The sequence below is a fragment of the Sinocyclocheilus anshuiensis genome, unplaced genomic scaffold (assembly GCF_001515605.1).
Source record: "Sinocyclocheilus anshuiensis isolate Anshui unplaced genomic scaffold, SAMN03320099.WGS_v1.1 scaffold891, whole genome shotgun sequence".
Classification (NCBI taxonomy): Eukaryota; Metazoa; Chordata; class Actinopteri; order Cypriniformes; family Cyprinidae; genus Sinocyclocheilus; species Sinocyclocheilus anshuiensis.
The window spans coordinates 854738-879865 of NW_015546076.1; the positions used below are offsets into that span (position 1 = coordinate 854738).

General features: G+C 36.9%; 1 protein-coding gene across 1 annotated transcript in view; it reads left to right on the forward strand.

The window, feature by feature from the left end:
* Positions 1-1405: 1405 nt before the first annotated feature.
* The window catches only part of LOC107699906 (zinc finger and BTB domain-containing protein 16-A-like), a 59188-nt gene continuing 35465 nt past the window's right edge, over positions 1406-25128 (forward strand). The window contains exons 1-4 of the mRNA XM_016501353.1: positions 1406-1529; positions 1619-1812; positions 3486-4753; positions 21251-21348. Of these exons, the coding sequence (XP_016356839.1) occupies positions 3540-4753; positions 21251-21348 (1312 nt within the window). The 5' untranslated portion in view covers positions 1406-1529; positions 1619-1812; positions 3486-3539. The remainder of the gene's footprint in view (positions 1530-1618; positions 1813-3485; positions 4754-21250; positions 21349-25128) is intronic.

The following is a 25128-nucleotide window of genomic DNA, read 5'->3' on the forward strand; positions in this document are numbered from 1 at the left end:
AACTCATTAAAACATGAAAGATTCTCTTAGTTTGTTGTGTTCGTTCAGTAGCATAAAAGTAAATATTAACTCTCTGCATGTTTTTATTTGGTTGATTCATAAAGATCAACAATCTGGTGTTTTTTTAAATGTCTTCAGATTAATGCTCGCTTTCATTTTAAGCATTGTAAACAAATGTATTTTTATCCATTTCTACAAATATGGTAACCAGGATACTCTCCAAAATACTAATCACAATGGTTATTGTTGCTACAATAGAACTGGTTACTTGTTATTGGCCAACACGGTCATCAAAAATGAAATTAAAATGGCAAAAATGTTCTGAAGAAGATCTTTGGAGGAGATCCTATGGTGTTACAGTGGTAGTGGAAAATAGGTTACTTGGTAATATTTTTTAAGTGTCACTTTGGAGTATGTATAATGTATGCATTGTATCCTGTTGAAATTCTTTAGACAGAAAGGAGAAAGTACCTACCTATCAATTATTTTACTTGGCCAGCAGGTGGCACTATTTCACAAGCCTCAAATGTTAGTGGACGAGGTCGTTACGTGACTGCACGTGCTTTCATAGAAACATACTTAACACTAACATATGTATTAATTGTATTTAATATGCATTAAATGCGACTCATAAATGTTTTGAATACAACTTTTTATTTCAATTTCTGAATGAAAAGTAATTGTTTTTTTTGTTTTTACACAAAAAATGTAATAAAATGTAAAAAAAAAAAAAAACCTGGAGATGAAGTCCCATTAACACTTTTAAATTCTTGAAAGAAGAAACGTTGAGTTTGACAAAAACTTGTAGGCTATTTTTTTATTTCTTTAAGTAAATGAGAAGTTTAAAGTTCTGGTGAGCACAAAAGAAGATATTCTGAAGAAAGTTGACGATAGCCATTGACTTTTTTCTTCTATACTATGGAATTCAGTGGCTAGACTGGCAACCACCTGTTTGGTCACCAGCATTCTTCAGAATACCTTCTTTTGTCCTCAACAGAGAAAAAAGAAAACTCATACAGGTTTGGAACAACTTGAGGCTGAGTACATGATAACATAATTTTGGTATTTTGTCATTAAATACATAAAAAAAACTAGAACATGAATATAAATATAAATATTAGACTACACTGAGAGCAACTTTTTAGTACTGCGAACATCCTTATCCTTGACCCATACTGCATTAAAATACAATGCAACTATTTCAGTTTTTGTGCTTTAACTGTTTTTGCAACAACTGAAAACAAGACACTGTAATGATAAGTGGCAATATTAAGTAGACAAGGGTTATCTTGTGATAGTGGGTTATCCTTCACTGTTACTGGACGTTTAGGGAATGAAGCAGCAGATAAGACGACTGTGGGGAGATGAGGTAAGACTCGCTGGCAGGGTGATTTTGTGCGTGGTTTTCTCATTCTCCCCGCTTCATTCATGGACAAGCTAAGCTCTTTTAATGCAGTCATGCTCTTTAAAGTTAAACACCCTCCTCTGAGGGAAGTGTAAGTGGACTGCATGCCGGGCTGTATTTCGCTGTAAGTTGGTCTTAATATTTTAATTTTCAGTCACATGTAAATGACTATTAGGAGTTGTGGTTTAATTCCAGTGCTGTTTTCCTCACCAGCTCCATCGTATGAGCACTAATAATCACAGGCTTCCTGCGCGTCTCGGTGAAAACAGCGAGCCATTGCTTTGACGTCACGGTGCTGATGATGATTGGAATCCGCACGGCGAGTGTAGTGCGCGTGAAGCGGCTCCTGTGGACCTTAGTATGTTGATGCCTTAATAACAAGTGTTCAATTTACGCGCCAATTGCAGGTAAGTGAAAATAACTTCACCGGTTAAAGCTTAATTGTTCTGCCAGATGCTGAGTCTGGCGGCATAAATGCTTGTTAGTTGGTGAAAGTGCTGCGAGAATGAGTTCATTTTGCGTTGAGGATGCAACTTGTTTCTTGGCTTTAAAGATACAGCACACGCTTAAGTGTTCATGGATCCTGCATGCTCATTTATGCTTTCAGAACACGTAGACTTTAAGTGTTATACAAATGATTACGTTTATGAACTGACTGCTGTAATTGTTGCTTAAAACAACTTGTCAATCAGGTGCATTTGCGCTTGTCAGCGCAGTAAAGGCTGCGAATACAGACTGTTGCACGGAGGAAACACGACTGTCTTCGCTGTCTCAGATCTGTTGCTTATGCTGTCATATTTAGCAAGCGTACTGTTATCGTAAATTTAACATAGTCAAAGATAGAAAGGTCGATACATAGGCTATGTGGTTCCAATAAACTGTAACTCACGGTTTCGGTTTATTTGTGCGATTTGAAGGCTGGAAGATCAGTGTTCAACCTTTTCAGGTTTGTCATGAAGGACAAGGTGCATCCGTACCTTTTGTTCCCTTTTTATCCTTGTTCTTAAATGAAGAGCACAGTAGGCTTCCAACGGAAGATTTTTAAGAATAACTGATGCCTTTACTGAAATGCAATTCACTCACGCACAAAAAAATAAAATCCAATCTTGAGGTTTGACATAAGACCAGTAATAAGATGTTTTTTATATATATATATTTTCACTATAAATATTAAATGTTAATGACCCATAATAGGGTTGACAGATGTTGCTTTATCCATATTCACACTGTTAATCAGTTATCCATTTTTAATATAAAGGCTAGCATTAAATGGCACCATTTGTTGAGTCCAAAGGAGATTAAGTAGAAAACTGTGAATATGGCTTTAAAAACCTGACTAAACTGTTTTATCAGTCTGTTTGTATTAAATATTCACAGGTTAAATTATTGCATATTTCAATGTTATTTTAATAAATGGTTTAGCTTTTTACACAACCATTTCTGCTTCAGTGAGATTTTACAAAATGCTTATAATACTAGTTAAACTATCATTATTAGTTATCATTGTGTCAGAAAAAAAAGTGAATCGTTATTACGTTTAACAGTTAAACATAAAAATCTGTATTGGTGTTAGCTGATCTGTACATAATATATAACTGCTTTTAGACAATTAGTCTTATCATTTTTTTTATAGTGCAGCTGTACCTGTCACAACAGATATGTGATTAAAATGTCACTCCTGGTGTGAGTTTTTATTCTTCTCTACTGTTGGAATGTCCTTGGGTGTTAATACAAAATTAAAGGTACAATTAAAACGAATTGTTTCTTGCCTGAAGAACTGTATCATAAATGCAAGTTCCTCTCAAGCATGTGCCAAATGCTGTTGGTTCAGTTTCTCCTGGCAGCTTTCCACTACTATTGCTGCCATTGCGTAACATTAAGTACATGTTGTGACGATTGGCTTGTGCCTCAGCAACAACAACACCCCTTTGACTTTTTCTCAAAGCACTGAGTTAACCTGTTTGAGTGATTATTAACATGACGGGTGTAACAGAGATGAATAAACCGAGCATTGCACATTTGACGTAGTGTATTTTGTACTCATTCTTGTTTTTGTGACATGACTGAATGACATTTACAGGAGCACTCAAGGAGAGAAGCAAATCCGTGAGATGGTTCGATAAATGTCGATGTAATGGATTTGACGAAAATGGGTGCGATCCACCTCCAGAACCCCGGCCACCCCACATCGCTCCTGCAGAAGGCCAACCAGATGCGCCTCTCTGGGACATTGTGTGATGTGGTCATCATGGTCGACAGCCAGGAGTTTCATGCCCACAGAACCGTGCTCGCATGTGCTAGTAAGATGTTTGAGATCCTGTTCCACCGCAACAGCCAACATTACACTCTGGACTTCCTCTCACCAAAGACATTCCAGCAGATTCTGGAGTACGCCTACACCGCCACGCTCCAGGCCAAGCTGGAGGACCTGGACGACCTGCTGTACGCCGCAGAGATTTTAGAGATCGAATACTTGGAGGAGCAATGTCTGAAGATCTTGGAAACCATCCAGGCGTCCGAAGAGAACGACACGGATGTGAACATGAACGAGAACGGCGCAGAGGATGCCGATGACCACAGGATCAAATACCTTAAGAGCGCTTTCATGTCTAAAAAGCATTCCATACAGGACGGCGGCCATCGTCATCGCTTGGCCCTGGTCAGCACGGTCGATAAGAGATCTTCAGAGTCCACCCAACGGGGTCTTTCAACCGTCAGCCCGACTAAAGCAGCTATAGAGGGCCTGATGAGCATGGGACAGTCCGTCCTCCAGGAAAACATGACCCAGAGTTTCTCAAATAACCTTGGTAACTCATCTCCATTGCTAGATAAAATCAAGACTGAGATGATGCAGGTAGACGAGGACTACCAACATAAAGGCGGCTTCCCCAGGAACGGGGATGGTGGAGGTGACTCCAGGCAGCACCGGGACACTCCTGGAACCCCGACCAGAGGTAGCGTCATCACCAGTGCTCGCGAGCTCCACTCAGCCGATAGTTCTGCTGATTCCCAAGGAGACAACACTCAAGTGGGTCTGGTCAATATGGCCAGTCTGGCTGATAGACATTTCGCTTCACTGTGCTCTATCCCGTCCAACCATAAGAGTGAAAGCATGCTGCCCTTGCCTGTGTCCATGGCCTCGTCGCTACATGTGCCGTCCTCCCTGGCCATGTCGATGGATTTCAGTGCCTATGGGGGGCTCTTCCATCAGAGCTTGATTCAGAGGGAGTTCTTAAGCAAGCTCGGGGATTTCACAGCGAATGTGAAGCATGAGGTCCAAGCCCAGAAAGAAAGATGTGAGGTGTGTGATACGGAGTTGCCTGATGGTGAAGCTGCTGAACAACACAGGTGAGTGAAATTATTTGAGACTTTCCTTTTGGTTTATGTATATTTATATTTATTTAAGGAATAGAACCCAAAAATGAATTTTTTGTCATAATTTATTCACCTGAATGACTTTCTTTCTTTGGTTCTGTGAACCACAAAAAAAATAAATTTAGTAGAATGTTCATGCTGCTCTTTTCCACAGGGCTCTACGCTTACTTTTCTTTTTAGGAGCACAGTCAAAAAATAAAAAAAAAAGATGAGTGATGAACAGTCAAAAAAAAAAAGCACCTTCTGATCAATAACAAAAATTAGCCTTCCCATTATGAGGTGATTTTTGACTCCTTAAAGTGATTTACAGGGGCATTTTTTTTTTTTTTTTACCTTTGGCATTTTTTTTTTTTTATTGAAAGTATGTCATCTTTTATGACATTAAATTCAAAAATGTATATTTATATATTTTTTTTTTTCAAAATTTCTAATTAAAACAATAGAATAAGAAGAACAAGTTTCAGATCAAAATGAAATCAGTATTAACAAAATGCATTTGCTCTACAGAGGTGGCACAGAAGAACACAAAAGTGGCATGTAGGTATGTTATTTACAGACATGAGGCTCAGAGGTGGCATGAGTGCAATTAAATTCATAAATTCATGTAGAGATTAATGATTTAAATATACAATTTTGAATATTGAAATATTAAATGATTTAAATTACTGAAATGATACTTTAAACATTAAAGGCACAATATGTAAGATTTTTTTATTAAAATATCCAAAAACATATCATAGTGTCATTGTGTCGCCTGCCAATGACATCATACACCCTCGATTTCCGGTTTTGTTTCGTAGAAAACATATGTTGTGCGTTTTGATAGACCGGTGACGACCGCACAGAGTAGCATTATAACAGAACTTTCAAATGTATCTAGGATGATAAAACAGCGCTGCTTTACCACACATACGCACGACCGGAAGGAGCGGAAAGCGGTCGACTGTGGCTTAATAAAAGCTCCGCTGCTTTCGAGCCTTACATGTGTCACGCTCGTTCAGCGGCCTCGTTTTGCTTCGACGCCTTTCAGCCTCACCCTGCTTCATTCTACTACGTTAATAAATCATTAGCTCATCCATGAACATGATTTCTGCCCGAGTCCCATCGGATCGCATCGGCTGTGGGGATGAAGACGACAACTCCCACGATTCCACACTCAGTCACGGCGTCATCAAACTACGCCTTTGTTTCTTTGTTTGTTTTGAATACACGCCCTCTAGCGGAGAAAACATACATATTGTGCCTTTAAACTAAAACTGGCTGATTCATTCAGGAACGAAGCACGTTGCTGTCTTTGGCCCTGTCCCAAATGGAACACTTCATGTGCACTTGCGGTCTCACGGACTTACAATGGCCACCGCGTGCGTGGCACTGTAGAGCCCTGTTCCACAGAATCAAATGATGACAAAAAAAATTATGAAAAGCAAAATAAAAGTAAAATCCATTGAAAATGAACATATTCAAATTCTGTGCATCACAATCAATCACGAGGCACTTAGGAACCAGTGGCGTTTGGCGTCATTGATTAATATATGTATTGAATATGTGTAACTGAGCAAAATTTGGGTCTTTTCCTTGTATAGTTCCAGAAGATTTGAAATATAGTACAGGAATCGTCTTGATACAGAATGCATTTTTGCATTGAAAAATGCACAACGCAAGCAGTGGAATGAAGAAAAAAAAAAAAAAAAAAAACGTTGTTTAAAATTTTAAATTAGCACAGAATGCATTTTTGCATTGAAAAATGCACAACGCAAGCAGTGGAATGAAGAAAAAAAAAAAAAAAAAACGTTGTTTAAAATTTGAACTTAGCATTGGGTTTTTAGAATGCGTGTCATGCCCGAGACACTGAAAAAGATCCAGATGCGAGCACAGTGGTGAAAGTCGTTCATTTAGCGAGTGCGTTTTCGTGTTAAAAAATGTGAAATGGGAAAAAGTGTAGGGTATTGAAGACAAGTTTTTTAAAAGTGAAAAATGCAGCGCATTTGAAACGCCATGTCATGTGTGAAACATTGCAAAAGATGCGATCACAACTGTAAAAGATGTCCATCTAGCAAAGGTTTACATTAAAAAAAATTGAAAAGTAGTGCAGTGGGATGCAAAAACACTTTCTGTGTGAACAACTGCTTAATGTGAAAGACATATAGTAGAATTATAGTGCTTTTGTGTTCTTCACAAGAAAGAGAGTCATATGAGTGTACTGTAAAACAAAATGAGGGTGAATAAATGATGACAGATTTTTTTTCCTTTTTTGGTGAAATTTCTCTTTAATGAACTTCCTCAGGCTTGTTGAGAGCAGTGCAGAGCAGGTTAGAAACATCTGCCAGCTCTACATACCAAGCCTTTATTTAATTTGTGGAAGAACAAGGTCTTCCTGTGCAGAAAAGAAGGGCTGCTTAATGCAGCTTGACCCTGACCTTCCCTCCATAACCTCCGGCTCGACACTGTCAAACTGATCAGCCAGGAGCAGCTTTGCTCAGATAGACAGATGGATTAGAAGCACTATTTTTTAAGCTCAAACAACCAATAAATATTCATAAAATCAGGCATGTTTGTGCATTTTTGTTTTCGCACAGAATGTCCTCACACTTTCACTTGGTGAACACCCAACTAGTGTCACGCCATATGTCAAAATAAAATATTTATTGCTGTAGTTGACATATGACATCAATTTTTCGCCAACCAAAGGCCATCATTATTTCAGTTTTATTAGTTTGGGTTTGACTGATGGCCATGCAGTTTAAACTTGGACTCTCAAACAGCAGGTTGAGCTTTATCTGTATTTATCAGAGTGGAAGATAACCCCACACTGCTCTCCTTAGTCTCTGTGGTAAAGATGGTCTGATAGTGACTTTAGCCTTCTGTCAGACACAGATAAAGATGCCACACGTTGTGTGTATTGCAGCACACCTGATACTCTTTCATTCATTCCCACAAATGCTGAACCCAGTGACACCGACCCGGGTTTCCTGTCTGAGGCCTGATATACACATAGTATCAGGTGTTCTCCATTCCAGTGTGGCGTTAAAACACATAATGCTTATTTTTTTGGTCTGATCTAATAATGACATAATGTACATATAATGACAGTTTTTATGGTGAACATTTTTTTTACATTTCTGAATTCATGACATTCATTTTGATATTTCATTTGGGACAATTAGAAGAGAAAATATTAGTAAAAAATTGTAGCTTGGTATAATATTTTATTATTATTTCTTACAGTAACAAATTTGAACAAAATTACTTTGCTGTTTATTAATATTTGAAAACATTTTGTCTGCCAGATCAACCACATCCAGACAGTAGGTCAGTAGATTAGCCAGTCACTAATATTTGTTCATAAACTCAACTTGCCCTTTTCTGGTTTGTGAACAGTTACAGATGTTAAGATCTGCCGACATCTGACTTGCACACAGGACATTATGAAAGCCCTGGGGCCCCATGGGGTCATTGTGGTCATGGTGAGGCGACCCAATACCAATAACAGTTAAACTTTGCCCCAATTACGAGAGGCCCTCAAAGTCGTGAATCTTAACCCAAATGCACCCGCCAAAGCATTCCCAGTCCTCTGGAACGCCTTTAGGTACAACCATCCGTTTGAAATAAATGCAGTAGCAGTGGACACACATCACAACAGTCGTGCAACAAACACTCCTCTGTTTTTAAGTAAAGATTAAGACCCCTGCGAGCCGCTGTGCTTGGTCTCGGTCCTGTCATGCATGTCATTTGTGCCCCGTGGTCGAGCCGAGGAATGTGCTGCTTTCCACTGAGTGGATTTAATCTGCCGCTGATGTGTACTCAGACGTCTGATGCGTGCAGGGGCTCTGGGGACACAGATCAGCTCCGCTGCTCAGGAATCCCTGGAAGCGGGAGATCCTAGAGCACTCGCATTGGCCCCGCCGCTCACGGCTCTAATTAGATCTTTTGTTATAGAGCAAACAGAGAGAGATTGAGAGACAGGTCAAGAAAGACAGAGGAAATAGAGCTAATAGAGCTACTTCCTGTAGCTTGCAAAGCTGTATATATAAAATTACTTCACTGTATATGATGGCAAAGCTGAATTTTTAGTAGCCATTACAGTCTTCAGTGTCACATGATCCTTCAGAAATCATTCTAATTAGAGATTGACCGATATATCGATTTACCAATATTTCTCCCGATATTTAAGCATTTTACAATAATCGGATATCGGTTTTGTAATATCAGATTCACAGATAAACGCCGCCATCTTGGGGATGTTTTGAGAATTGCGCGCAGGATCACCATTGCAGCGCATCTGAGGGGAAACAAGACAACAACAACGGCGTGCACGGGTACTTGATTTACTGTAGTTAGTAAACTTTATTTAACATAACAGCCATTAATGCACAAATGAGATGTATTACATAAATGCCTGATATGCCGTTTATGCAGCTTGGCTCGAAAAAATAGAGACGAACTCACGGAGTCATGTAAAATAATCCGTCAAGTCCTGTCCCAATAAAGACGTAACTTTGCGTGAATTAAATAATATGCAGCCATGAATGGGCGCATGTTGGAAATAAAAACGCTAAATTTAATTCTCTGTCTGTTGTCTATGCTCATCATTATGTCTGTTGTCTATGCTCATCATTAGTCTTGTGAAGCCGCTTTCATATTGCTGTTCACTCACCGGGTTGATACTCAGGAAATGCTCCAGCACAGCCACAGCATGTAACTTTTAACAAGATTCACTTGTTTAAAACACCCTAAATTGTATTAACATTTACTATATAACCATTATTTCGCTAATAAACATCTAAATAGATACAACTCTATGGAAATTAATCATTTATTATCTCCACGAGCGATCGCAGTTTGAATATAGTTCTGTGTAAAGGCATAGATAAACTGCGCTGTCAGCAGGCATTTCATAATCTAGAACGACAAAAACATTATAAATAATTCTGATATAACATGCCAGTTGAGAAATGCAATAAAATACGATGTTTTGTTTGTTATATTTCAATATTCCAGAGAATATTATTCAGTGAATTAACATTATCCAGTGAATTATTCTTCACTCTTTAGCCTATTAAACAGCTTATAAACCTACTAAAACTGTAGTTTAAAATGAAGTTGATATGACTCCTTTCCTTTATTTATTTTCTCCATTTGAAAACATTAGACCTTCTACATTTATTTTGCTTATTGTTAATATTAGTGTTGCTGCTGATGCTTTAAATAATGTTTTTTTTTATTGTTGTAATGTGAAGATTAAATTTAACATGAAAGACTGCTAATTTTCAACACTTTTTTAAAGATGACTGAAAGGAGGAAAAACCAAAGTGAAGTATGGACTTACTTCACTCAGTCATTTATTTACTTTATAACAGTAAATAAATATTGGTTCTGCATATCGGTTATCGGGCACATAAACATGCAAATAATTGGTATCGTATCGGTTATGAAATATCAATATCGGTCGATCACTAATTGTAATATGCTGATTTGCTGCTCAAGAGACATTTCTTATTATTATCAATGGTGGAAACAGTTGTGCTGCTTAATATTTTGTGCAAACCATGACACAATGCCATTCAAAAGTTTGGGGTAAGATTAAAAGAATGTCCACTTTTATTCAGCAAGGATGCATTAAATTGTGACAATAAAAGCATTTATGATGTTACAAAAGATATATATTTGAAATAAATGCTGTTCTTTTGGCAATTCTGTAATACTCCATAGTTCTATATAATTTTAAACAGGAATGAAAATGAGGCTGTAAGGGATAGAAGTACAGTGCAGTCTGTGGATTGGACAGTTGTTTAACAACATGCAATGTAAAAAAAATCCACCTATTTCAACTTAAAAACAGTTCAGTTGCTGTTAAATTTTTTAAGTATAATCAACTTGATTGTACAAGTCATTTCAACTTACATTACATTAGACATTTCAACCTACATTAAACAAGTTTAATTTCATATAATTGCTCAACTTATTTTGATGAGTTAAAGTAATGTAAAAACATAAGTTGTATTTGAGTATGTGTGTGTGTGTGTGTGTGTGTGTAAAGCAGCACACAACAATTTTCAAACGCTGTTAATAATAATAAGAAGAATGTTTCTTGAGCATCAAATCAGCATATCAGAATAATTTCTGATGGATAATGTGACACTGAAAACTGGAGTAATGATGCTGAAAATTCAGCTTTGATCAAAGGAATAAATTAAATTTTAAAAATATATTAAAATAGACAAAAAAATTTTAAATACTATTTTACAATATTACTGTTTTACTGTATTTTTTTATCAAATTAATGTTGCCTTGGTGAGCATAAGACTCTTGACCCTTTCAAAAACAGACAATCTTACAGCCCCAAACATTTGAATGGTTGTACAATTTAAAATATATTCAAATAGAAAAAAGTTATTTTAAATGGTTAATAAACACTGTTTTTGATCAAATAAATTAGTGAGCAAATTATTGAGCCTTGGTGAACATAAAAAAAATTCTTTCAAAAACTTGCCAACCCAAACTTTTGAATGATAGTGTATACATAGAGCGGTTCAATTGTAAAGAAACAAGATAATTAGTGTCTTTCACATGCCAGGCTTCAGAGCTCATCTATTGTCTTCTCAACTGTTGCTTCAGGAGATCTTTTGTTTATTCAGCCTCTCCCTTTATCCTCTGGTTAACTACAACAGCGGCCCTAATTACATACCAGTATTCTCCTGAGAGGACACTGTATATGCCCCTTCTGAACAGGAAGTTTGGTGGACCTGTTTGAGATTATCACAGATAATGTCATCTATGCTGTTGATGTCATCTATGTTGAGATCTGAGCTTCTAATAATAAAAAACAATAAGAATGGACAATAAGAAGTGAAGTTATTTTCATCAGATCTCACCTTTAACAATGAGTTTGTTGGAGTTACCTAATACAGTCATGTACCTACAACATTAGGTAACATGATCCAGTCATGTTTATTTTTTATTTTTTACTTGAATACATTTAATTTAGTTAATTTAACTAAATAGATTTAAATTTATACAAAATAGATTTAAATTTCTGATCCATATTTGAGCCATTTTTTTTTTATTTTAATCCCTATTTTAGTTTTATAGTGCCCTTCCAAAATCCAAGGTTATTTACAAAGTTAGATTAAATAAATTAATGCAATACAATACAATACCATACAATATAATATCTGAACTCTCTTAAAGGGGTCCTATTATGCTCTTTTACAAAGTCTTGATTTTGTTTTGGGGGTGTACTAGAACAGGCTCTCATATTAAGTTGTTCGAAAAACACGTTATTTTTCACGTATTTTACATTATTACAACACCTGTCTCCCCAGTCTGGCATGAACGGCTCGAATAGTTCCTGTATCAAATGAAGGCCCGCCTTCTGAAATACGAAATGTGCTGTGATTGGTTAGCTGGGCCATTTAGCTGTAATGTTTATTTTAGTTTATATAATACATTTACTTGAGAAGCAAAATTGTTTGGCAGTTAGTGTTCTCTCAGATTTGTTAGATTTATGCTGAAATTTTTTTTAAATACATGTATTAAATTAACTGTTTTATAATAGATTTGTAAAGATAGCTCTAGTGATAGATCATGAATTTACTGAATGATTAGTGTGACGTTAATAATGATGTAGAAAGTGTAGAAAGGGCCAAAGAAAACACATTGAGCTCATTAATGGATAACCCAGCCTCCAGAGAGGATATGTTTTGAGAGAGCATTGCCCTGGTCAAGCTTCATTAGCGCTTCAAGCCCTTCCTGTCCCACAAGACTATGGCCACCCTGTGATCTTTAAACCTCTGTCATCTCCGTGGACCTCTGGAATCCAGTTGGTCAAGACTTGAAGCCCTCTAGTATCTTTTCACCCCAAAGCCTGCTATCAGGCAAAGACAGGACTCTTTCAGCCCTTATCACGGCTATACAGGTCAACTCTTCAGGGTCAGGTCAAACTTCTGACCTTTGGCGCCCTGAGGGTGTTTTTTCTTCTCTTTCTCGCATTGTTCTTGTGTTCAAACCCTCTTTTGTGTGTTTGAGTGTGTGTGCGCCTGTTTTTGTAGCTCTGGCCGTAGCTTTGGGGGTTGGGTGACTTATTGATTGGCGACTTTGAGATTCATCTGAAAACAGTGACTTTAGTCACAGTTCCTAAACTCTAGCGTAATATGCCAAAATACAAACAATCCGTCTCAAACCTTTGATCTCGTTGGCTCGGCCACATGTTTTGCTGTCTGTTCACTTGTAACCCAGACTCCTGATCAAAGTAAAAGGTTAGTTTAATCTTTGGATGATGACCGGTAGCCTGCATTTCACACTAATTCCATCCAGTAATGTGGCTCTTGTGCCAGAGCTCTGGTTGGCTCACTGAGAGAAGGAGTCCAGCCCTTTCCCTAGAATGTGTTTGTAGTGGCGGCTTTATCCATCGGCTTACACAAGACTAGCTACTTGCTCATCATAGTGTATATAAGCTTGAAGAAGATGCAGAGATACACAGTATTTGGGCTAAATTTGGGCTTTTGTCTTACAGTCAAAGATGTCAGAAATGAATGATGATCATTTAATGTAACATCTCTAAAAATCAAGCAGTTCAATGTTTTGGTATTTACCCAGAATTGTAATAGTTACATTGTCAAAAATCATTTTATTAATTAGTATTTTTGGCTTGTTTACCAGTAAAATGTCTAAACATCCTTAAAAAGGCTAATTTTCTTGAAGCAAATTTACATAAGATTAAGACCTGTTTTAAGAGTGTTCGATTCAATTCTTTTTTTTTTCTTTCCCAATAGGCAAATTGTTTTTTCTTGTTTTAAGTATAAATCATAATTAAAACGTAGATTTTACTTTGAATTCAAGATACATAGTCTTTTAACATAAAGAGTACATAGATAGATAGATAGATAGATAGGTAGATAGACAGACAGACAGACAGACAGACAGATAGACAGACAGACAGACAGACAGATAGATAGATATTGTAATGAATTACCCATTTAAAATGATATCATGTGGTAGATAATTAATTGTACTGCGTGAACCCACAAATGTAATGTTTGATGTGTAAAGTTTAGAAAAATAGCCAGATAAAGGTCAAGGATTCAGTGTACTATCAAGGCCACTGAGTCAAATCTGAGGGGTGCATTGCGTAACAAAATGACAGGTTACTGTAGGCCTGCCATGGTAGTTGTTTGTGTAGTGTCACATTGACCTTGAGTGAGGCACATAATCTTACCTGGAATCTGAGTTTAATCGAATAATAATATTTGTTGAGAGGCTGTGATTTATGGTGCCCCACTGAGTATCTACATTTTCAGTACAAAATTATAATCATTCATGGCAACCATCACACTGTTGTTACACCATGTTCCCAGACAACATTTGGCAGCTTTTCCAACCTTCACAACAGCGTGTGAAGCTTTCTAGACAGAACTCTGTGAAATTACCAGTGGCAATCTTTCAATAGACCTTCAGGGAAACAAAGTCAGCTGTGAGGATGTACTCGTGCTGTCATAATGGCACTGGCCTCGCTCACACAATGCCATCAGGTCACTGAGCATCCGCTGCACGGATAAATTGAACACTTCCCAATTTGCAGAGAATCTTTCCTGTTTCTTTCTCTAGCCTTGCGAGGAAGAATGTCACTGTACCCACTGCCAAACGTGGTTTTAATACTATATATGCTGCCTGTGACAATTTTTTTTTTCATTAATAGTGGTATTTAAGGCAAGTATTATTATAACTTATGCTTTGAGCAAACCCAAGCGCAAAGTATTAAACATCTGTGTGCAACTTATGTCTTTGTGTGTCTGTTACAGACATGGATGACACCTTTAATCATGTGACTTGTTGAATAGAGGTGTGCTATTACTTTTCTAAGTGATTAAACTTAGAATATTTGACTGTTGGATGATATAGGAATAGTTCACTCAAAAAAATTTACGCTTGCTCACCAATAAATCCTCTGCAGTTAATGGGTGCCGTCAGAATGAGAGTCTAAAGAGCTGATAAAAACATCTCAATTTTGATGTAGAGGACAACAGGGGATGGATTTATTTATTTATTTCTTTTTTTACTGGAGGAAGCGTTATTATGGATTATGGACTTGAAATTTGGCTAGAAGTGACAGTTTAAAGTTAAAGTGCCTTGATGGATTTGTTTCTTACAAACACACAGTATTTCATTTCACAGGATGTTAGTTGATGGACTGGAGTTGTGTGAATTACTTCTGAATTACCGTGATGTTTTTATCAGCTCTTTTGATTCTCATTCTGACGGCACCCATTCACTGCAGAGAATCCATTGGTGAGCAAGTGACGTAATGCTAAATTTTTCCAAATCTGTTTCAATGAAGAAACAAACTCTTCTTCATCTTGGATAGCCTGAGGGTGAGTATATTTTCATCAAATTTGAATTTTTGGGTGAACTGTTCCTTCAGTGATACCGTAAATCATGTGACTTGTAGAGCTGCTGCTGATTGGACTTACATTTTTAGACTGACATTTTCTTCATACAATTTACAAATGTAATTATTTTCAATCAGAAAGTGCATTACTGTTGCCATATTTTTATATCCGTACCATGTACTGTAATACCTGCTCTTTTGAGTTCCTTTTAAGTTCCATTGCACATAAATATGATAATTTGTGTCACAGTTCCAGTTGCCGTATCTTGATAAATGGACATTTGTTTGTGGTTTTGTGTGAAGTGTTTCTGTTTTCTCATTAATGCATCATACAGTTTTCTCACACTGCTTTAGGGAAGACTTCCTTTAAAGCCGCCTCATTGGTAATTTGGCAGTGCTCTAGTATCCGATTGCACACATCAGCCCCTGAATTGCTCTCTCAGTGGGAAAGGTACTCTAGCAGCTCAGCTCTGGCCTGCCATTAATCAAAGCCACTACCAGTGGCCCACTCCAGAAACACAAGCGCTTACCTGTCTCAAACAGACACCTCGACAATTCGTCTCCTTAGGGAAAGTCGACATTTTAATGCCTGCATTTTAATGTATAACAGCAGCCTGTAGAGACAAATAGACCATCATCTTTACAGATTGGTTTTTCTCCTCTAACCTCGTCTGAACTGTTTCATTCAGGGCATGTGTCCTTAAATTGACCAGAAGATTAACTTTTAACACGTCGTGCTTTCAGAGGTTCGATTTCCATGTTTAACGTTGATTTAACGTTGATCTGACTTCAGAATTATTTAATATTCTTTTGTTACTGTCCGTATCCGTATATCACTGTCAGATACTGGAGCTCAAACTAGTCAACTCAAGTCAAGTCACCTTTATTTATATAGCGCTTTTAACAATACAGATTATGTCAAAGCAACTGAACAGCATTAATTAGGAAAATAGTGTGTCAATAATGCAAAATGACAATAGTAAACACTAATTTTTCAGTTAAAGACAGTTCATCATTGAATTCAGTGATGTCAACATCCAGCTCAGGCAGCAACAAACAGGAAGTGACGTCTCTCTCTAGACTAAAAACTAGACTATATAAATAATGTAGTGAGTTGTCATGATGTTTTATGTCTCTGTCTATTTGGATTTGCTTTGACAATGACTGGGATCTGTTTTGACTGGGATCGAGACGAGTAGTATTGATTTTCCTCTCATTGTTCCATTTACCAGGTATTTCCCCACATCTCAGATCAGTTTTGTTCAATCTTTCGTGTCTTTCAAGTGGACAGAGGGAATAAGATTAAAGGGAGGTTTCTGAAAGGTGCACTTGTTACGGAGCAAATAAATTGCTAGACAGGTTTGACGATACATAAACTAATATTAGCTACTCACAATTAACATTTTTAGATGAAAAGTAAATATTCAATTGTGTATTATCCGAAGCATTCACATTATAAAGTAAGCTGTAGTAGGGACATGCAAACCGGACTAGTTGGTGGTAGTTGGTGGGTGTACTATTCTCTCTTAAAGAGCTTCACCAAACCTACAACCTTCTTGTAAAAAGTCAACACAAAATAAGATGTGTTCCACAGAAGAAAGAAAGTTGTGCAAGTTTAGAGCAACAGAGTAAATGATGACAGAATTTTGGGTGAACTGTCCCTCTAAGGACATCCGCCAGACCAAATCAGATACTTTTTCTTAAAGGGTTAGTTCACCCAAAAATGAAAATTAGCCCATAAATTACTCACCCTCAAGTCATCCTAGGTGTATATGACTTTCTTCTTTCAGACGAATCCAGTCGGAGTTATATTAAAAATTGCCTTTGATCCTTCAAGCTGTTTAATGCCACTCAGTGGGTGTTACATGCATCAGTCCACAAGAAGTTAAATAAAATTTTACCCATCCATAAAAAAAGTGTCTCACACGGCTCCAGGGGGTGAACAAAGGCCTCCTGTAGCGAATCGATGCGTTTTTGTAAGAAAAATATCCATATTCAAAACGTAATAATCACTTTAATGTAGCTTGCGCCAACAGTCCTAAACGGAAGCAGCTCCGGGCAGATGACGTATGAGTTCAGCGTTGCGCAGCATAAATTAAAATAACTGCTGGATGAAATACATCACAGCTTGTTTTAAAAAAAAATTAAGCTGTTTTTAAATTAAGAAGTTAGTTAATTAAAAATGCAGCGCTCATGGCGCGTGACACTGAAAAAAACAGTGAGACCTTAAAAAACTGCAAAAGTGAATTTTGGTGGGGTAATTGTCTTACAATTCATGACAGAAGAGGTGTTTTGATGGATATAGAGCCAATGCTTTAAATTGGATGAAGCAAAGCATACTACTAGCATGCTAAACCCCACTAGAGAAGCTGCATCTTTAAATACATCTTTTTAAAAGCAGCGTTCTTAGCTATATAAAGCTAAACAAAGGGAATAATCTAGATAAACACACTAGTTAACCTCAATAATCTGAGGCCTATTTCATTGAAATAAGCCTGGCTTATTTGGTAAACTTATTTTGTCAGTCTGATTCATTGTCAAATGATTTGGTTCCATAAAGCAAGCTTAACATAGGTCAAGCTCAGTCACTGTGGCAACTTATGCTGGGAAACTAACTTGGTCCATGGCAAGCTAACTGTCAGGCTAAGCTTGAGTTCCTCTAACACTGACCAATAGGAACACAATGATATTACCACTGACACTCTCACATACAATTATTTGGCTTTATTAACCACTATCACTCCAAAAATAAAAGTATACAGAAAATGCAACTTAAATAATAAATCAAATAAATAAAAATATAGGCTATAACTGAATGTGTTTAATATATTGTGCCCACGATTTTATGACATTGTTTTAAGATATATGAAAACATTTTAACATGGTTGCTACTTGCACATTCAGTTGATCAGCAGTTTCTAGCCATGCAGCCTTTCTCTCTGGTTTTATGACAGCTGTAGCTTTTATGGCTATTAGTAAAACATTAGAACATTGCAATCTAAAATTGTCCATTGAAGCATTAAAATCATTAAATTAAAAGTTAAAATCACTAAATTAAAAATAGACTACATTTTAACTAGGAAGTGGCGCATGCATTAACTAATTTGAGCTTAGCAATTAGAACTGTATTAGTTTATATTTGGTTTACCCATTGCAATAGTCCTTTTACAGTTACTGCTATCATAGAAATACACTTACGTGTAGGTTTAAAATTCTACATGAGACACATTTAATATCCAACAACAAATATTATAGCAAAATGTATATTTTACGTAGAAGTTTTGCTCTCCCTATTCTATTGCGCTTCATCTGTTTAGTGCGCGTGCACACAGCATAAGCCTAGCCCACTCTTGACAGCAAAATGGATATATTTGCATGACTTTCTAACATTTACAGATGACGAATATACCTGTGACATGTCAGTCATGCACCGAGGAAAACACAACATCTCAAATGCATTAAACAGCACAAATATATTCACTGTTTGCCGTGGTGGATCGATTTGTTCCATGACCGACATTAAGGGCTGCTTAAGAATAGCGTGCACATCAAAATATCTTGAGAACTTAAATTGTCATTTATGGAACCCCTTTAGCCCCGATTGATTTGTTAGGTTATTTCAAGTCAGGTTTTGGACTTAAATCCCTGCTTTTCTTAGCACACTTTATGAAACAGGCCTCAGGTAGTCGTCCATCTGCATTAATGTGGTACTGTTAAAAAGCTGTGTCATTATTGTACAGTGTTTTCAAAGCTTAGCTGCACAATAATATGTAATTTTCGAGCCACAAGGCAGCATTCAGTAAGATACCACTAGTATTTTTCCAGAAAACACACAAATCTGTAGATAACGTCTGTTGGCTGCCGACAGCGGTGCTCAGCGTGTCCACTGCGGTTGAGTGGATATTGCTTATGGGAGGCTGGGCTCTGTCAGCCGGTCTATTTCAGACCCTGTGTTGTGGCTGCAAAGGGGGACGACGCAGCAGATGCTACAGATTGTGAAATGCAGCTAACGCATTCTGTCTGCGCCCTCAACCGAATGGCACAAACATCCTCGGTCAAATAAAATGACCATATACCTGAGGGTGTTGACTCTTTGAATTCGAATAGAAAGCTAATTCGCTTCCATTACTCTGAATGATCTTCAACAGAATGTCCTGGAATTAATATTTTACAACAACCGTTCCTGGTGGTAGCGAGAGTTTGCTTTAATAGCTTTTGTTGAAGGTGAAATAATATGCCCCTGTTCATAATGAGCCTGTGCATGTCTGACAGCGCCCCGGTTACAGAGCAGTGATAATTAAGGGCTCTATAGCAGGAATAAAGGTTACGTCTGCGGCGGGTTCGCTCTACTGCTCGTTGATGCAGCGCACGCGCCGAGTCGTTGATATGTACAGTGTGACTCAGTTAAACATACCAAACTGCCGGGGTATTTCAGGAGCATTTAATACGTTTTAATTAGAACTAATATTTAGAGCGAGAGGACAAATGAAAAGGACAAAAGGCATGTTTGACTTTGACGGGTGGTTTTGGGCCTTATGGTTCACTCACGGCTGTACCTACTTCATTGCAATGGTGTGTATATATTTGTTCAGGTTCTTTGTGTACCCTTTTTCTGAGGCGTGTTTAATTTTTGATAAAACAAAGCCATAAATGTTTTCTCTCAAGCCACTGCATGGGTCACTATGTCTGGATGGTAAATATTTCATAGCTCTGCTGAAGCTAGTTCCATTACAGACGCTGGTTTTATAGGCAAAGTTGCATTTCTTGAATCCAGGTCTAGGTTTATTTTAAGCATCAGATGATGATGGCATATGGTATTCAGTTCATTAACAGCTTTTGCTGTATTAGGCCTAATTGATTCAGACCTGCTTGATGAATATTTCGAGTGCCTGGAGTCTTTGAAGTATGTGCCCTAAACCTTTCACAGCACCCTGTCGAGAGTATCATCAAAATAAACTATGAGCCACAGGCGCAGGCGTGTTTAGAATTTCAAGCGTGGATTTATGAAGCTGCATTCCTAAATAAAAGTGCTTTTTTTAACTTTAAAGGAATAGTTTAACTAAATGCTTTCTTTCTTCCGCTGTACACACAAGGAGATGTTTAGGAGAATGTTGCAGGGCTTTATTCAATTAATTCAAGCCGTCAATAAAGCACCATAAAAGTAGTCGATAAGACTCTTTCATTATATGTACTCCTGCAAACAGTCTTCTGATATTTTTATGCACTGAAAATTTCCTCTTGCAATGTAACTGTTAGATCTTGTTCATGCACTTATCAAATGATGAAAGTCATAAATTCTTGAGTGAACTTTTCCTGTCACTGTGTCCTGTCTCTTAGTAACATGTAATTTAAACCATGCATTAAACTTCGTTCTGTAAAATAGATATAATAAACTACGCAAAAAAAGCATTTTTAAGTCTCAAGCATGTTTTATAATACCCAAAAATCAAACATAATTTAAGGGATAGTTCACCCAAAAATGAAAATTCTGTCATTAATTACTCACCCTCATGCATCGTGGTACTCTTGTGAATGTGCAAAAAGTATTCTCGTAGCTTTGTAACATTATGGTTGAACCACTGATTTCACATGGACTATTTTAACAATGTCCTTACTACCTTTCTGGGCCTTGAACGTGGTAGTTACGTTGCTGTCTATGCAGGGTCAGAAAGCTCTGGGATTTCATCAAAAATATCTTAATTTGTGTTCCGAAGATGAGCGAAGGTCTTACTGGTTTGGAACGACATGAGGGTGAGGAATTAATGACAGAATTTTTATTTTTGGGTGAACTATCCCTTTAGCTCCTCACATACGTTATCATGCCCATCAAAAACTTTTCTCTTGGAACATTAGAAGTAGAAACATCGATTTAACACACTCATGGGCATCAGTCATTTCACTGAATTCTTGCTGGGCAAAGAAATAAATAACTATTACTTTACCATCTGGTTTACTTTATCTGTTTTACTTTTTACGACCTTGTTGACATCAAGGTCAAGAAAATGACCAGGTCTGACCCTCTCAAAGTGTGTAGTTACTGTGTATAGTTGAAACATATAATCTATCAATATATGTTTAATCCACAGGAAGTTGCACGGTGGAGTGAAGACCTTTGGCTGTGAGTTCTGCGGAAAGCAATTCCTGGACAGTTTACGACTGAGGATGCACATGCTGTCTCATTCAGGTAAACCCTCCCATAAATACCATGATCACGCATGAATGTTGTCCCGATAAGGAAGAAAGCATAGATTACAGTGTTATTGCGCAAGTGATACGTGATGGCTGTTGTGCAACAAATGTCAGCCCCCTGTTGCCCTGTGTTTGTCCACCATGTACCGCACGCTTAACCTGCTGTAACAGATGGAACATTGCACTTCTATTAGTGACGCAGTGTTTGGTTATCCCCGACTTCCCACTTCCCTTTCCAGTCTCATATGTGTCTCAACTGTTACATTTCAAGCCTGGCAGAGATCCAGTCTGGGCACTTTGCCACATTATTTGTACAGTATGTACAGTGAATCTTGCCAGCTTGTTATTTTTTTTCTCATCGTAATGAGGAGGTGTAGGACAGAAACACGGTTAAGGGAGGGGATGGATCCAGTTGTTTATACACATCCAAACCCGTAATTAAACGATAATGCTGAAATTATGCTGTTACATGTTATGTAAGCATGTGGTATTGTTTTGTGCCGATGTGTGCTATTAACTTTGAACTTTTGCCATCAGATTTTGGTAATCAAAAAGGTCTGTTGCATAACCGTAGACATAAAATAAACCAGACACAGACTGCAAAATGAAGTTTAGTGCTGAGACTTTGTGTTTTGGGCTTATGCTGTCCAGCTGTCATCCTGTTTTTTTTTTTTTTTGTTATTGTAGCTCCTTGTTAAGATCTTTCCCTTTAAGCCTTTGCTTTACAGAGTGTGCTATGTGGCCGACCGTCAAGGGTTTTTCATAAAAATATCACTAGTGAAAATTCTGCTATTTAATACAATTTGCTTTTAATTACACCTTTAATTAAAACATTTGTTTTAAATTACAAATGATATTACCATTTGATTTTTTTCTTCTCTCTTCATCACTCTTCTTCATATTTATATGTTTAGATGCAGATTTAATAGATATTTATACACACAACACAACTGCACCCCCATGCTTCACATAATCACACGTGAAACCAATTTTTGTTGTTGTTGTTGTTCTTCTTCTTTCTGTTTTATGGTGTTGTCCATCTATATCTTGTATGTCCTGTCCTATGTAAAAAAATTTAATTTATTTAAAAAAAACAATGATATTATCACAGGGTTTATGTGGGTCTTTAAAAGTCTTAATTCACCTTTTTACAAATTAAGGCCCTAAAAGGAAATAAAAATACTGAGGAAGAACATCACTTTATTGCAGTGATTAGAAGGTACAGTGAATGTTATTTATTTATTGTATTGTATTGTATTGTATTGTATTGTATTGTATTGTATATGGAAATCTGTTGGAAGTTGCATTATCTAACTTTGAAGCGTTGCTAATGCAAGACATTTAGAGACCATATTGACGTATTATGTTCCATTCAATTTATTCCTCAAATTCATAAAACCTTCCCTGTTATCAGCATAACAATTTTAGTGAAAAGTTTACCCCACTTTATATATGATACAGACTATTATATTTCAGTCAATAGTAATTATATGCACACAAATATGCCCAAAAAACACTTATACTTTCTTAAATATAGACTCAAAAAATGTTTAAAATATCCGTCAAAAAAATCAGTCTGTACTATATCTATCTATCTATCTATCTATCTATCTATATATATATATATATATATATTTATATATATATATATACTGTATATATGCTGTATATATATATATATATATATATATATATTTGTGTTCTCCTATATATATATGAGCACACAAATTACTAAAAAATTACATATATATATATATATATATATATACTGTATATACTTTATATATCAGTCCATCACTATTGGTTTGAATTTTAAAATATTAGGAAGTGTTTTTGTCACTTTTATGATAACAGAGAAGGGACATTATTTATGAAAAATGGAGAAATGACATTGCAACATGTCGCAGGCAGGATTCAAAACTACTTTTTCAGATCAAGGCTCTGGCTTCAGTATCAGGGATGCTACAGTGTGATTGATGCTTATTGAACTAAATTGTGCTTTAGAGGGGAATGTCCTATTTCAAGTGGAGGGGAAATACACTTAGACTGGCAGCAGGAAGTGTGTGTGTGTGTGAGCGTGTGTCCATCTGTCTGATTAAGTCTATAGTCGTCTCTCTGAAGGGTTTGTGAAGCCCACCTCACTTGACTTTATCAGCACACGTTTGTGTCAAGATTCTGACAGCTCTCTTCACCAAATGAACTGAAAATTCCTCTTTCTTTTATCTCTTGTTCTCTGTCTGCCTCTTTTTTGTGTGTTTATAAAGGCGAGAGGAAGAGATTTATTATTTTGTCCCTAAATCCAACCCTCCTAATCTGCTATAAATCAATATTGTAGCGAATCAGCTCATGGGGAAATATGAATAATTAATCATAACTAGTTATAATTAATTATAAATATTTAGATCCGCTGTAGATATTTAGCTGACCTCTCAGGGTCAACTTGATTGGTCCAGACGCTACAATATCATAAACACTGGCAACAATATTCAGTTACTCCCACATTTAATCTGCTCGTAATTCGCCGTCGCACTTGTTCACGGATGACATGAAGCAGAAACGAGAGCGAATCTTCAATCATGTGCGGCATTCAGGCTGAAAAGCCTTGTCAAGTTGTTTTCTCTTAATGTCTCTTTCTCTTTTTTCTGTCTTTCTCTCTCTCTGTCTGGGAGAAGCCCTGTGCTTGGAGCTTGGCGACACGCCAGCTCTTCCCTCGCACTGATGACATCATCAGCTGCCGGCAGGTCTGGATGTTCTGCCAGCATTCTGGAGCATTTATGATTGCTCGCAGATGTGTGTCCAGGAACATACTGTACCCAAATACCAAAATTAATCAAACTTGACTGCTCTCCAAGCCACTGCTCTCCAAAATAGCGTGAGCGCTGGGGTGGAGGGAGGACACTGGCGGAGTCCTAAATAAAACAAAAATGCAGAAAGAAAACAGAACTGTTAACTGCAGGGCTAGGGCTGTGCAAATAATCGAATGCGATTTTCATGCGCATCTGGTCAGTAAAGGCGCTCCTGTGATTAGTAGTAAATCTCCAGCACGTGCGTTCAGATGGAGCGGCATTTACTACACAGAGCCGTAGTTCACTGACAAGCTACACAAAATCGCGTTCAAAATCGCAGGCGATTCATTGTCGATTATGAACGCGATTTTGTGTAGCTTGTCAGTGAACTACGGAGAGGATGGAGCAGATGTCTGCACCGTGGTCGAAGTGTTAAAAGGTTATGTCCGAGGGCATGTCCTACAGTACATGTGCCGCCTTGACAGGTTCTGACGCTTTCCATTAATACAGTATACTGAGCTGTAGCTTAGTGTATCCTACATATGTTTGATAAACATGAAAAATAACCTAACATAGAAAGTAATGATTGTATCCTCCTTCTTAAAATGTGGATTTTGGCCTGTCAGAGGTCTTGACTTCTTCAACTGTATCCAAACCTTCAAATATGCAAAAATATTTTCATTTTAATTTATATTAAAATAAAAATATTTTTTTAATAATTTTTTATTTATTATATTTTTAATTATTTTTATTATAGTTTATAGTGTATTTATATTTGTATATACTGTTACTATTATTATTTATTATTATATTTATTATTATTTATTATATGCTAATTTTACTCACTGTAATGGTCCTTAAAGTTGTGACACCTTGGTAAACGGACTTTAAATTTTACCAAATTTAGGGCTAAATTTTCAACCCAGTTACTGACAGGCTTTTGAAACATTTTATCTGTTTATCTATATATTTATACATTTTTATGTATT